Source organism: Eleutherodactylus coqui, chromosome 8 (assembly GCF_035609145.1).
Source record: "Eleutherodactylus coqui strain aEleCoq1 chromosome 8, aEleCoq1.hap1, whole genome shotgun sequence".
NCBI classification, from domain to species: Eukaryota; Metazoa; Chordata; class Amphibia; order Anura; family Eleutherodactylidae; genus Eleutherodactylus; species Eleutherodactylus coqui.
The window spans coordinates 195,627,095-195,641,293 of NC_089844.1; the positions used below are offsets into that span (position 1 = coordinate 195,627,095).

The window sequence follows — 14,199 nt, forward strand, 5'->3', positions numbered from 1 at the left end:
TTCCTTATGAAGAGAAAGGTGGAGAATGATGCAGTAATTAGCAGTTTCAGCTCTCTCTAGGTTTTTCTTATGTTCTGTCAGTGATTTTCAGGAGAGAGGCGGGACTGTGTGTCTGCCCAGAGGTGGTGGAGGAGGGACTGTCTGTCTGCCAGGAGGTGGAGGAGGAGGGACTGTGTGTCTGCCCAGAGGTGGTGGAGGAGGGACTGTCTGTCTGCCAGGAGGTGGAGGAGGGATATGAAATTCTCTGATTTGGAACATGTGAGGGAAATTTGTGATGTGATTGGGAATTTGGGATAATTGGTGCTTTGTCGGCACAGGAGGCAGTCAGCAGCATGGCTCTCTCGGACATCAGACGTGTCCTGATCAGTGATAGCCTGGCTCCAGCTTGTGCCCACATTCTGCGTTCTCAGGGGGGCATCGAGGTGACGGAAGAGCCGGGACTGAGTCCCCAGGACCTCCTCTCCCAGATACAGGTACCAGAGGGCCGTGCACAATGCAGATGCTCTGCGGGCTCGGAGAGGAGTTGGTGCAGGAGAGCAATACTCTGCAGAAGAGAAAGCACAATGCTAAGAATGAAAGGAGTAATGCTCTGCGGTAGGAGAGTACACCATATGATGGGCAACGCTCTGCAGAGCCGGCACCCACCAGGTTACATAACTAAATGGCGAGATGTTCTGCAGACGAAACGGTGTGCAGCTTTCTGCGATGCCATGCAATGCTCTGCAGAGAGGAAGTCTACTGTAAAGATACAGGTGGACAGTCTGTAGAAAGCCTTGCACCAATAGGGAGGGGGTAAGCAACATTCTGCAGATGATCGGTTCAGCTGGTGGGAAACCTAATTCATTGTATAGTCTGATGCAAGACCAGCAAAAAGTGTCAGGAGAGGGGGGGAGGAGCCTAACTAGGGGGAGGGGACTAAGAATCAGGAGGTGGACTGAGGCATCACCAGGAGGAGGGGCTGTGGGTTTTGTAACCTGTCCTGCACTGATACACTGTGACAGAAGGGGGAGAGGGGGGCTGTCTGATTTGGTCAGTGGAATTCTTGCACACTAAAAAGCAGAGAATGGGGGAGGGGGTCCTTTATCGCTGTCCTGCCCTCCTACCCCCTGGCTGTCTCCCATAATCAGGATCTTCCACTGGTGCTGATAAAGAGTATATTAAGTATATAAGAGTGTGGGGTGCATATATGCATTTGACAGGAGGACTGGTAGCGGTGCGGTGCATATATGCATTTGACAGGAGGACTGGTAGCGGTGTGGTGCATATATGCATTTGACAGGGGGACTGTTAGCGGTGCGGTGCGTATATGCATTTGACAGGAGGACTGTTAGCGGTGCGGTGCATATATGCATTTGACAGGAGGACTGTTAGCGGTGCGGTGCATATATGCATTTGACAGGAGGACTGGTAGCGGTGCGGTGCATATATGCATTTGACAGGAGGACTGGTAGCGGTGTGGTGCATATATGCATTTGACAGGAGGACTGTTAGCGGTGGGGTGCATATATGCATTTGTCAGGAGGACTGTTAGCGGTGCATATATGCATTTGACAGGAGGACTGTTAGCGGTGCGGTGCGTATATGCATTTGACAGGAGGACCGGTAGCGGTTGGGTGCGTATATGCATTTGACAGGAGGACTGTTAGCGGTGCGGTGCGTATATGCATTTGACAGGAGGACCGGTAGCGGTGGGGTGCGTATATGCATTTGACAGGAGGACTGGTAGCGGTGTGGTGCATATATGCATTTGACAGGAGGACTGTTAGCGGTGGGGTGCATATATGCATTTGACCGGAGGACTGTTAGCGGTGCGGTGCATATATGCATTTGTCAGGAGGACTGTTAGCGGTGGGGTGCATATATGCATTTGACCGGAGGACTGTTAGCGGTGCGGTGCATATATGCATTTGTCAGGAGGACTGTTAGCGGTGCATATATGCATTTGACAGGAGGACTGTTAGCGGTGCGGTGCGTATATGCATTTGACAGGAGGACCGGTAGCGGTTGGGTGCGTATATGCATTTGACAGGAGGACTGTTAGCGGTGCGGTGCGTATATGCATTTGACAGGAGGACCGGTAGCGGTGGGGTGCGTATATGCATTTGACAGGAGGACTGGTAGCGGTGCATATATGCATTTGACAGGAGGACTGTTAGCGGTGCGGTGCGTATATGCATTTGACAGGAGGACTGTTAGCGGTGCAGTGCATATATGCATTTGACAGGAGGACTGGTAGCGGTGCATATATGCATTTGACAGGAGGACTGGTAGCGGTGGGGTGCGTATATGCATTTGACAGGAGGACTGTTAGCGGTGGGGTGCGTATATGCATTTGACAGGAGGACTGTTAGCGGTGGGGTGCGTATATGCATTTGACAGGAGGACTGTTAGCGGTGGGGTGCGTATATGCATTTGACAGGAGGACTGTTAGCGGTGGGGTGCGTATATGCATTTGACAGGAGGACTGTTAGCGGTGGGGTGCGTATATGCATTTGACAGGAGGACTGTTAGCGGTGGGGTGCGTATATGCATTTGACAGGAGGACTGTTAGCGGTGTGGTGCGTATATGCATTTGACAGGAGGACTGTTAGCGGTGTGGTGCGTATATGCATTTGACAGGAGGACCGTTAGCGGTGTGGTGCGTATATGCATTTGACAGGAGGACCGTTAGCGGTGCGGTGCGTATATGCATTTGACAGGAGGACTGTTAGCGGTGCGGTGCGTATATGCATTTGACAGGAGGACTGTTAGCGGTGGGGTGCGTATATGCATTTGACAGGAGGACTGGTAGCGGTGCGGTGCATATATGCATTTGTGTAAATGAGAGAGTTTGTGATGGGGAAGCCCTGCTGTGGTATATCGGCCATGAGGTATCTGCTAGGAGAGGAGGACAGAGCAGGTATGCTGTTTGATGAGTAGCACATGATGCAATAATGTATCTTCTCAGAGTTTGTTGTATAAACTGGACGTGTAAATAAAATGTTTGTGCACCAGTTATTTTGTATCTTCTTAAATATTACACTTGTGGCAACCGGTGGATTCGTGTAGTGGCCCGAAGTGTATATATCTTGCCGCTTCATAATTATCATACATGTCATTTCTTCAGTGTGGATGCACTGTGCAAATTGTCTTGTCTTTAGTTATGTGTATTGCACAGCTGCAGCATGTAAGAGGTTAATGTCTTTAAGTGGCTGGGATATGTCTGGAAATTGTAACCAATTGTCCTGTCACGTAATGTGTGCAAGAGGTAGTTCAGAGTTCCATTACTTGACCCGTGGAGTGGAGTGCTGGCCACATAGGGGTACCTTCAACCCTCATGTAGTAAAGAATGGAGGCTGAGGACAAGTATCCTGAGGTCCCCATCCCAGGACCCCTACCTTGAGTGAGTGGAAGTAAGGAGCCCGCTGTGCAGTGTTCCGTCTACAAGTGAGTGTCAGCAGAGTGTTCTTCCCACCTCTGATGTGTGTGTCTAGGACGAGTATGCAGTTACTTGAGAAGAGTGATGCTCGAGTAACTGCCTTTACCGAGTGTGCTCGCTCATCTCTAATGAGGACCCCTTCATCTCCTGGAGAATTTCATTGCTTGTTCTCTTCCTCTCTCCCTCTCTCTTCCCCCCCACAGGACTATGATGGGCTTATTGTCCGTTCAGCCACTAAGGTCACCTCCGATGTCCTGACTGCAGGAACAAGGCTGAAGGTGGTGGCACGAGCAGGAACTGGAGTGGACAATGTGGATGTGGATGCTGCCACCCAGAATGGGATCATTGTAATGAAGTAAGAGCTGTAGACAGCGCCCCCTTGTGTCCTGTCAGGGCAGATACTCCAGGGATATAATATAGACAGGGACTAACTGACTTTACTATAGGTAATCAATGTGTATGGGCGGCTTTACACAGGCTTATGTGCAATTGGTATAGTGAAAACAAAGATCTGGTACCGTGTTAGCCAGTAGAGCAAAATGTGATTGTTCTCAGCAAGAGAAACCACGTAATCTTGTAGATATGATACCTTTTTAGTGGCTGAAAAAATACATGATGTAATAGCGAGCTTGCGAACCCCTTGGGTTCTTCGTCAAGCTAAAATGCTCCATTTTAGCCTGACGAAAAACCCGAGAGGATCACAAGCTCCCTATTACATCACGTAGTTTTGTTAGTCAGTAAAAGGTATCATATCTACAAGATTACGTGGTTTCTCTTGCTGGGAACAATCACACAAGGCTTTTTTTTTTTTTTTGCATGCGTATCGGCGTATTTTGCAGAACCTTTTGCGCCCGCAGGGCATCTTCATTTGCATGCAGCAGACGAACATACCCTGATTTCGGTGGCTATTTAGCTTAGTGAGTTCCAAATGGTGTTCTTGTTCGCTTGGAATTGTACCGCATATTGCGCATCTCATTATGTATTGCGCACCCTCCCCTAGACTTCTGTGGGGGTCTTTGGTGCGCAAATATGCAGAACATAGTCTATCTTACCACAGTTATAACTAGATTAGTGCTTGTTTTGGGCTCAATAAGAATTCTGATATGGGGCCAAAATGTCTGTGTCAAAATATTATCAGATGTGCTAAATACTCCAGAGCTGCACTCAGTATTCTACTGCTGGTGGAGTCACTGTATACATACATTACTGATCCTGAGTTATATCCTGTATTATACCCCAGAGCAGCACTCTCTATTCTGCTGGTGGAGTCACTGTGTACATACATTACTTATCCTGTACTGATCCTGCATTATACCCCAGAGCTGCACTCACTATTCTGCAGCTTCAGAACTAAAATCTTGAAGCATTCCCTGCTTGTTCAGTGTCTTCCCATATCTTGCTGTGGGGAGTGGTGTTATGGGAGTGTCTGTTTGCTGTGACATTCATGTGTCTGTCTCTTCCAGCACTCCCACGGGGAACAGCATTAGTGCTGCTGAGCTGACTTGTGGCCTCATCCTCAGCCTCTCCAGGTAAGCGGACCAGTTCTCGGGCAAGTAGATGCTGACTTCTGTCTGTGACTGATGTGTCTCCATGTTTATCAAGAGCTCCTCGCATGTCCTCGTGTGCTCCATGATGTCAGCAGTCAATGGGGAAGGTTCATCTCCTGGATTGTTCTCGTGGACATTCTACTTTTTCCCTTGTAGCAGTGCTTGTATGTAAATTAGCTCCCCTCTCTCTCCCCCTCTCTCTCCCCCTCTCTCTCCCCCTCTCTCTCCCCCTCTCTCTCCCCCTCTCTCTCCCCCTCTCTCTCCCCCTCTCTCTCCCCCTCTCTCTCCCCCTCTCTCTCCCCCTCTCTCTCCCCCTCTCTCTCCCCCTCTCTCTCCCCCTCTCTCTCCCCCTCTCTCTCCCCCAAACTTGTAAGTCAAACTTTGCCCTATAGTCCTTTTTCAAGTCTCTTCTATGGGTTGGTCACAGACTTGCAGGATAGCCACCTATAGGGGGCACTAGAGAGACTGCTGTCTTTTTAATAGAGGAGAGATCATTTGCATATTTGCCGATGTTGCCATATACCACATGTATTAGTGGTGTTGCTGGATCACTTCTTTACTCCTATCTGTTTTCCAGGCAGATCCCTCAGGCGGCATCTTCAATGAAGCAGGGGAAGTGGGACCGGAAGAAGGTATGGACCACAGAGTTTACAATCTATTGCTTTCAGGGACGTCCTGAGTAATGAGCGTGAGATGGAGTAGAATGGTTATAAAATATCGTATAATGCAAAATGGCTCGCCCGCAGAAGAGGACTGCCTCGCTAATGCCACCTATTGGAGGAAGCTACCCTTCAAGTCAATGTGTGACCCTTAAACAAGTCTTGGAACACGACTAAGGATGTCAGCCCAATGAGAGGCTGTAGTGCCGAGCAGGCTGGCTGCTATCCTTAGAGGGTCAGACACTGACTTACAGGGATGCTGCCTATAGGGGGCACTAGAGACAGTTTTCTTTCTTCTGTGGGAGAGCTGATTTGCATACTTGGTCCCATGGTGCATTGCCAGTAAGACTTCATGCAAAGAGCAGTGGTTCACAATGACATGAAGTGGCCATGATGTAGGGAGCTGTGATATTGGGGTGGGGGCAACATTATCAGACAAACATACCGAAGGGTTTGAGGTCCCAGTAAGAACCAGCACTAACCATCCTCTGCCCCCAGTATATGGGCTCGGAGCTCCACGGGAAGACGCTGGGAATCCTGGGGCTTGGACGGATTGGGAAAGAAGTGGCGACAAGGATGCAGTCCTTCCAGATGAAGGTGAGCGCGTGGTGGACTTCTCAGATCTGGCTGCTGGGTCACCAATTCCCTCCCCTGCATTGTGATATCACTGAGACCCTTTGAGGTCTCCCTGCCTGTCTCTGCCCCTGTAAGGTCTCCTTATCTGTTGCTTCCGCCATGCTGACCTTCTCCCCTTCTTTACCCTAATGCTCAGATGTCCTCCAACCCTCCTTGCCTCTGTCTCCTAGTCTTCCCGCTTGCCTATTGCTGTTGCTGCCTCCATGCTGACCCTTTCCCTTCTGACAAAACTCTAATGCGCAGACCTCTTCCATTTCTCCTCAGCTTGGTTTCTTTGTTTTATTTCCTCCCTTTTTGTTTTCTGTAGACCATTGGATACGACCCCATAATCCCCCCAGAAGTCACGGCGGAATTTGGGGTTCAACAGTTTTCCCTAGAAGAAATCTGGGGACAGTGTGATTACATCACCGTGCATACCCCGCTGCTGCCCTCCACCACAGGTATATACCCCGCTGCTGCCCTCCACCACAGGTATACACTGTTCTGTATATACCCCGCTGCTGCCCTCCACCACAGGTATACACTGTTCTGTATATACCCCGCTGCTGCCCTCCACCACAGGTATACACTGTTCTGTATATACCCCGCTCCTGCCCTCCACCACAGGTATACACTGTTCTGTATATACCCCGCTCCTGCCCTCCACCACAGGTATACACTGTTCTGTATATACCCCGCTGCTGCCCTCCACCACAGGTATACACTGTTCTGTATATACCCCACTGCTGCCCTCCACCACAGGTATACACTGTTCTGTATATACCCCACTGCTGCCCTCCACCACAGGTATACACTGTTCTGTATATACCCCGCTGCTGCCCTCCACCACAGGTATACACTGTTCTGTATATACCCCGCTGCTGCCCTCCACCACAGGTATACACTGTTCTGTATATACCCCGCTCCTGCCCTCCACCACAGGTATACACTGTTCTGTATATACCCCGCTCCTGCCCTCCACCACAGGTATACACTGTTCTGTATATACCCTGCTCCTGCCCTCCACCACAGGTATACACTGTTTTGTATATACCCCGCTGCTGCCCTCCACCACAGGTATACACTGTTCTGTATATACCCCGCTCCTGCCCTCCACCACAGGTATACACTGTTTTGTATATACCCCGCTGCTGCCCTCCACCACAGGTATACACTGTTTTGTATATACCCCGCTGCTGCCCTCCACCACAGGTATACACTGTTCTGTATATACCCTGCTGCTGCCCTCCACCACAGGTATACACTGTTTTGTATATACCCCGCTGCTGCCCTCCACCACAGGTATACACTGTTCTGTATATACCCCGCTCCTGCCATCCACCACAGGTATACACTGTTCTGTATATACCCCGCTGCTGCCCTCCACCACAGGTATACACTGTTCTGTATATACCCCGCTCCTGCCCTCCACTGCAGGTCTACATAGCTCTGTAAACTCCTCAATAGACACTTTGTGTTATTAAGACTTCTTTTCCAGGTCTCGTAAACGATGCTACTTTTTCCAAGTGCAAACGTGGGGTCCAGGTCATCAACTGCGCCCGGGGGGGCATCATTGATGAGGCGGCCTTACTGAGGGCCCTGGAGAGTGGGCAGTGTGGGGGTGCAGGACTGGATGTCTTCACCGAGGTAAGCCCTGAATGTTCACATACGGACAGTCCATGGGGCCCATCACACACATAACAATGCCTCCCTTCCTTAGGAGCCTCCTCGGGATCGGGCCCTTGTAGACCATCCTCTAGTGATCAGCCTCCCTCACCTCGGGGCCAGCACACATGAGGCTCAGAACCGCTGCGGGGAAGAGGTGGCTCTGCAGATTGTGGACCTGGTGAAGGACCGAGCTCTGTTGGGGGCGGTGAGTATCTGGGGGTGTCCCTAGGCCCCTCTTCTATAAACCCCAGGGGGAATAACACAAGGGGCTGAATCTGTCACCCCCCCCCCCCCCCCCCCCTCCTCTTCTCCTGTAGAAGAATTTCACTGTCTGGACTCTAAGGCTGGGTTCACACGGGGCGGATTCCCGTCGGAAATCTCACGGTTTGGCCGCAGCAAAAAACGCGAGATTTCCGCCGGGAGAACCGCCGCGGTTTAAGCCGCGGCGGCTTTGAAGCGGCCTGGCCGCTCGCTTTTCCGTTGCGGCCGGCGCTCCATAGAGGAGAGCTCGGCCGCGACGAAAATAAACAAACAGAAAAAGTAAATAGACATGCTGCATCTTCTGAAACTGCGGCGCGGTTCCAGCCGGACTTACCGCAGCGGATTGGCCGTCCCATGTGGACGAGATTTCTCAGAAATCTCGTCCACATGGCTGGCTAATCCCGAGATTAGCGGCCGCGGGCGGATTTGCCGTGGCCAAATTCCGCGCGGCAAATCCGCCCTGTGTGAACCCAGCCTAAGTCATAAAATAGATTGTTCTACAGCAGCTGAGAGGACACTTCTACTATTGAAGCCATTAAGGGGGCCTCTGACTATTGGGGCCACTAAGGGGAGGCACTATTACTTTGTGGGGCCACAGAGGGGGCACTGTAATTACTATCCCTGCAGGGCATTGTGATCACTGTGTAGGGCTCGAATCTAAGCAATATATGACAACTGCAATATGTATAGGTAAACTAGAGCCGAATTGCTGTGTGGGGGTAATTGAATTTTGCTCCGAGACCCCTGAGTTCTGTGTGTGCCCCTCATTACAGTAGCTTATAAGTAGGCCCTGAACTGCCTGTGCGTATTTATGAAGGTGTCAATAGACAGTGCCCTAATATGGGGGCTTCTGTGGCTGGTGCCTCATTACAGGGCCAATGCTGGGGGCACTGGGGGCTGGCACCTTACTACAAGGGACCATAAAGCACAGCGCCACAATATAAGAATGGTAGCAGCCAGTTTAGTCGCACACTTTCAGGTGAAAAATGGGGGTATAATCAGCGCTCCTAAACACCCCCTTCTACTTTACTTGGTGGGTTTTTATCATATGATAAAGGTGGCAATGGTAGTTGTATTAGATCACAGCTGGTCCAGCAGAGGGCAGCGCAGCAACGTACTCGGCAACGTACTCGGCACCTCTGCTGGTAGTAGGGCCGGTAAACTACCAACCAGGCTGGTATCGTTACTGGGAGGCCGCTGCAGTATGTATGGAGCGGATACAGATTATCTAGGTATTAGGAAGCAGTACAGGGATATGTGCTGATATGCAGTCAATCTGTGATAAGCCACACCCCAAAACTTGGCAGGGTTTTTTTTTTTTTTTTTTTAAAGCTGATGGGTAATTGTTGCGCCCGCCTCACCAATGCCATCAGCAGTTTTATCATTCATACTCCTGCCAGGCTCAGACAGAAGGAAATTGTGGGGAATCGTCCTGCTGCTGGTTGTCAGTCCTCTGTCAGCTGAACCCAGGGGTCTCTTCCATCATGAGTTTGTTACAGTGTGTCATGTCAGGTAATCGGCACAGGATTGTGCTGCGAGCAGGCCTTGGTCTCGATAGGATTTCAGCCTATGGATTTCTAGTCACTGACAGCAAGCAGAAGTCTTGAAATGGTGATGATGAATTGAGACACCGTCTGTTAGAAAGCTACAGAACATATTATTGTACTGGGTTGAGTCTGTTACATTATTCAGCCCACACGCAGTGATGTTCAGGGCTCGTAAATGGCTACTTAGTACGTGCGTGCGGCCACTTACATGTGTGAGAATGAAGGCCATGCTGCTGCCTAGATTATATCAAAAGAGGAAGCAGTGGGATCGTTCTCAATACAGGAAGCCGCAGACACCCGATCATGTCACATATGTCATCTGCGCTGCGTTTACTCCCTGTTATCAGCCCTTCTCATGAAGTTTATTTGCGTGGTGGATGCGCAGTCCTTGAGCCATGTTCACACGGGGTGGAATTTGCTGTGGAGATTCCACAACGCAAAATTTGCAATATTTGGTGCAGAATTAATACTTTCATCTGAAGAGTTGGAATCCGCCGCATAAATCCACTGCTACAATGTTCTGCAGTGGAACGAACACGCACGCACGCACTCATACACGCACTCATACACGCACTCATACTCGCACTCATACTCGCACTCATACTCGCCCTCATACTCGCACTCACACTCGCACTCACACTCGCACTCACACTCGCACTCACACTCGCACTCGCACTCATACTCGCACTCACACTCGCACTCGCACTCGCACTCGCACTCACACTCGCACTCACACTCGCACTCACACTCGCACTCACACTCGCACTCACACTCGCACTCACACTCGCACTCACACTCATACTCACACACTGAGGTGCAGGAAAACATCGCTAATGTATGACTCAATTCAAAGGAATGGGGTCCATATTCATGCGAGTTTCTCGGCCGTGTGGAACCTTAGTGTCTGGGGCCCTGGCTACATCGTGGGGGGGGTCTGTCACATCTGCAGAGGAAGTACCGTATGGAGCCTCTGCAACACACTTCCATTAAAATGCAGAGAGTAGAACAAAATCCAGCTTGATTCCATTATAGCCAATGAGATGCATCCAGCACAGTTGCGGTTGTACTCATCCGTTCTAGGATGGAGATGAAGGTCTGTCTGGGATGACCCAGTAGAGCAGACCCTGGTGTTGGGAGGTGAATCACATGTAGAGCAGACTGTAGTGTCCGCTATTACATTAATAGGAAGAGGCGATGGCTTTTCCTGTACTCGCATTACAAAGAGGAACTCTGTAGCCGAGCATCTTCTGCTTTTGCATTATCGGCTGTCATCTTGTGCTTGTGCGCTCTGTCTGGGTTGTGATGGGTTATTAGCCCTCTTCTTATGCCCCTTTGTGGTAGAATGAATTTAATCTCAGCCGCAGTACACTAGCCTTCCAAAGGTAATTGGACACCTGGGCAAGAATCAAATTTAGCATTTATTTCTATATGGTAATGCTTAATGGGGCTTCTTTTGGCCATAATCACATTAGATACTCTCCGTGGTATACTTTCTACTAACATCTGATACACGTCAGCTGGCATTTCCCTACATTCATCCTGCAAACGTTTGGTGAATTTGCTCAGAGAAGATGAATCGGCCCATCTACAATTGTACAAAGAGGGTGGTCATTGGAGAGTTGAGCAATGGAAGAATGTTCTATGAAGTGATGAATCGCACTACTCCATCTTCAGATCAGATGGGCGTACCTGGTGTGGAGGGTCCTGGGGAACACCTTATGCCTGTGTGTGTTGTTCCGTTGCATGGCATGGCCTCGGTCCATTGATTGTAGTGTCAAGAACGGAGCTGTACCAACATTGTAGACAATGTGCTGCTGACAATGTGGTAATACTCTAAGAATGGTCAGCCATACGTCCCACAAGACAACGTGCCTTGTCACAAACCCAACACTGGTTTATGTTTGAGGATATGCATGGCTGAAGTCCTGACTTGAACCGTACTGAACTACTTTGGGGCAAACTGGAATGTCGGGTCAGAAAATATGAACAGCGTCCATCTTCTTTAAGAGAACTCGCCAGATGTTTGCAGGATGAAGAGGGAAATAACAGCTGAATGAATCACTAGTTAGTAGAAAGTATGCCATGGAGAGTATTTGATATCATTGGGGCCAAAGGAATCCCACAAAGTATTAATGTGTGGAAATACTATGAGTCTTACTCAGGTGTCCAATTTACTTTTGGTAGGATTGACCATCGCACTATTTACCCCTTTAGGTCAATGCACCAGCTCTTACCAAGGCCTTCTCTCCAGAGACCAAACCGTGGATCAGGTTGGGTGAAGCACTGGGTCGTCTTTTTCACTACCTATTGCCAGAAGTCCGTGGCGAGATCCAGGTGACCACTACAGGTAGGCCTTCACAAACCAGAGTCCTTTCCATCCTTTTTTCTCGTCAATGTTGGTCTCCTTGGAAACCAGTGATTGGGGAGGGGGGGGGGGGGGTTGCTAGTGCTCCACTCACATCTGCTAGATAGACTATAAATCGAGATGGATCCTTGCTGCTCACATGTCATGAGTGTTGGCTCCACTCATGAATTCTCAGATTTGGAAATTCAGTGTACTCATCTTTTTTTATTTGACCACATACTAGCAGATCTGTTCATCTACATCTAGGGGGTGCTCTGAAGAACTCTGGCTCATTCCTTTGCTCAGCTGTTGCCATCGGACTTCTCCAAAATTCAGACAAGAAAGTCAATCTAGTCAACGCCTGCATCTTCGCCAAGGATGTTGGAATCCAGGTGATGTCACATTATGGGTTTGCCATTGTCCTTATCTAGATTGAAGCCTTCTCAGGTCAGGAGGCCTAGACTAGAAAATAACCTCTAGACTCTCCTGAGCTTCCATTTCTAAAGAGAAGGGGGGGGGGGGGGTGATTCTAAACAACAATATTCTTGGTTGGTCCTTGATCTCCATTCTTCTTTGCTCTTCAGGTAACTTCTTACCATTCCTTGGACTCCTCAGAGACTGCATTGGAAGTGTCAGGGGGAGGACTGTGTTTAACTGGGGGTTTGAGTGGTGGCGCCCCCTGCCTGTCTCAGATTGGGGCCTCTGACTTCAAGAGTCCAGTGTCATTGAATGGGACTCTACTGCTGTGGAGGGATGAGGCGAACCTCCTGAAACTAATAGGTGAGTAATAATTGACTCTTGTGGCCACCTGGTCTGGTCCTGAGCACCGTGCACCCTCCTCTTTCGCTGGGAAGTAGAACAAGTCCACCATTCTTGGAATGTGCTGTGTTCTTCTCAGGGCCCTTTTACACGGGATGCCCAGTCGGGTTCAAATGGCTGACAATTCGTCCCAATGATAATCGTTTTTATGCTTCTACACAGGCACAGTCATCTGTAGTGAATGGAGGCGGAACAGCCGTGGATCGTTCCAGCCGCCTCTATTCACAGTAAACGGGCAGTTGCTCCTAAATGAGTGACTGCCTGTTTACATGGAACGATACGTTGTTCAGTTTTCTGAAACTAAACAAAGAGAAGTGAACTAAATCTCAATCAGTCGGGGCGTGCCTTTACACTGAACGCTAATTGTTCAAATTCCCGCTGGATGATTTATTGCCACTTGTAGAAGGGCTCTTAGTCGCACCCCTGAGCAGGTCACACAGACTTGTCTCCACCAGTTTCCCGTCTCACGTTCTTCTCTTATGTTCCAGGGGCTCTTGCAGCAGCTGGGAGTCGGCTCCAGACCCTCCATGTGTCCGAGGGGTACACTGTGGCAGAAATCTCTGCTCCTCTCTCGGACCTGTCTGCCCTGGGGTCCTGCCTGCAGATAACTCTGCCCGCCTGAGGGGCTTCTTAGTGATTTACCTATTGCTGTCTTAGATCTTGCTAATTAAACACAAAGCTTCTAGTTTATCTTGCTGTCGTCTTTGTTCTTGGACTGTAAGGCCGGAGTGTCTCTAGAGAAGAAGCGTCTGGCTCAAATAGTGACTGCTGTGGGTACAGGTCCTCTCTGGAGGCCGGTCCTGTAGATGTGTGCTGGTTGTGTACGCAGGCCTACACAGCTATTAGTTGTTGTGTAAGCTACTGATTCAGGCCATGAGCCCCAAACTACGGCTGGCTTCACATGGGCGTATGTGTATCTGCACACGCATAAGTATAGTATTTTTGCAGCACAAATAATTTTTTCTTTTCTTTTTGCACCCATAAGGCATGTTCATTTGCGCACGGCTACTAACAAAATGCACCGTTTGAAGTGACTCAGTTCCAGATGTGTACTTTTTTCCTGTGTTATTACGGAGTGTTTCACCCATATCCTTGTATATTGCGTGTGCCTTTGCAAACTCTTCCCCCTTCACTGACTTCTATGGGGTCTTTGGTGCACAAATATGTAGAAAAATAGAACATGTTCTAATACATAACTTTTTTTTTTTTTTTTTTGCCTGTGCAAAATACATAAATGAAGCCATTGAAATCAATCAGTTGTATTGCATACATAAATACCCCTGTGTGGAGCTGGCCCTAAGACGCCCAATGGTAAGACATG

At 49.4% G+C, this 14,199-nt stretch overlaps 1 protein-coding gene across 2 annotated transcripts; it reads left to right on the forward strand.

Annotated features, from left to right (window-relative positions):
* The first annotated feature begins 205 nt into the window (after positions 1–205).
* On the forward strand, positions 206–13,568 carry PHGDH (phosphoglycerate dehydrogenase). Of its 2 annotated transcripts, none has more exons than XM_066577179.1 (12): positions 206–258; positions 3,622–3,773; positions 4,882–4,947; positions 5,543–5,597; positions 6,123–6,221; positions 6,568–6,700; positions 7,738–7,886; positions 7,960–8,112; positions 11,930–12,062; positions 12,327–12,451; positions 12,644–12,839; positions 13,367–13,568. In XM_066577179.1, the coding sequence occupies exons 1-12, from the start codon at positions 235–237 to the stop codon at positions 13,498–13,500; spliced, it is 1,419 nt and encodes a 472-aa protein (XP_066433276.1). In that variant the 5' UTR covers positions 206–234; the 3' UTR covers positions 13,501–13,568. The 2 variants fall into 2 exon arrangements, with proteins under 2 accessions (XP_066433276.1, XP_066433275.1); XM_066577178.1 differs by lacking the exon at positions 206–258 and adding an exon at positions 265–473.
* The last annotated feature ends 631 nt before the right edge of the window (positions 13,569–14,199 follow it).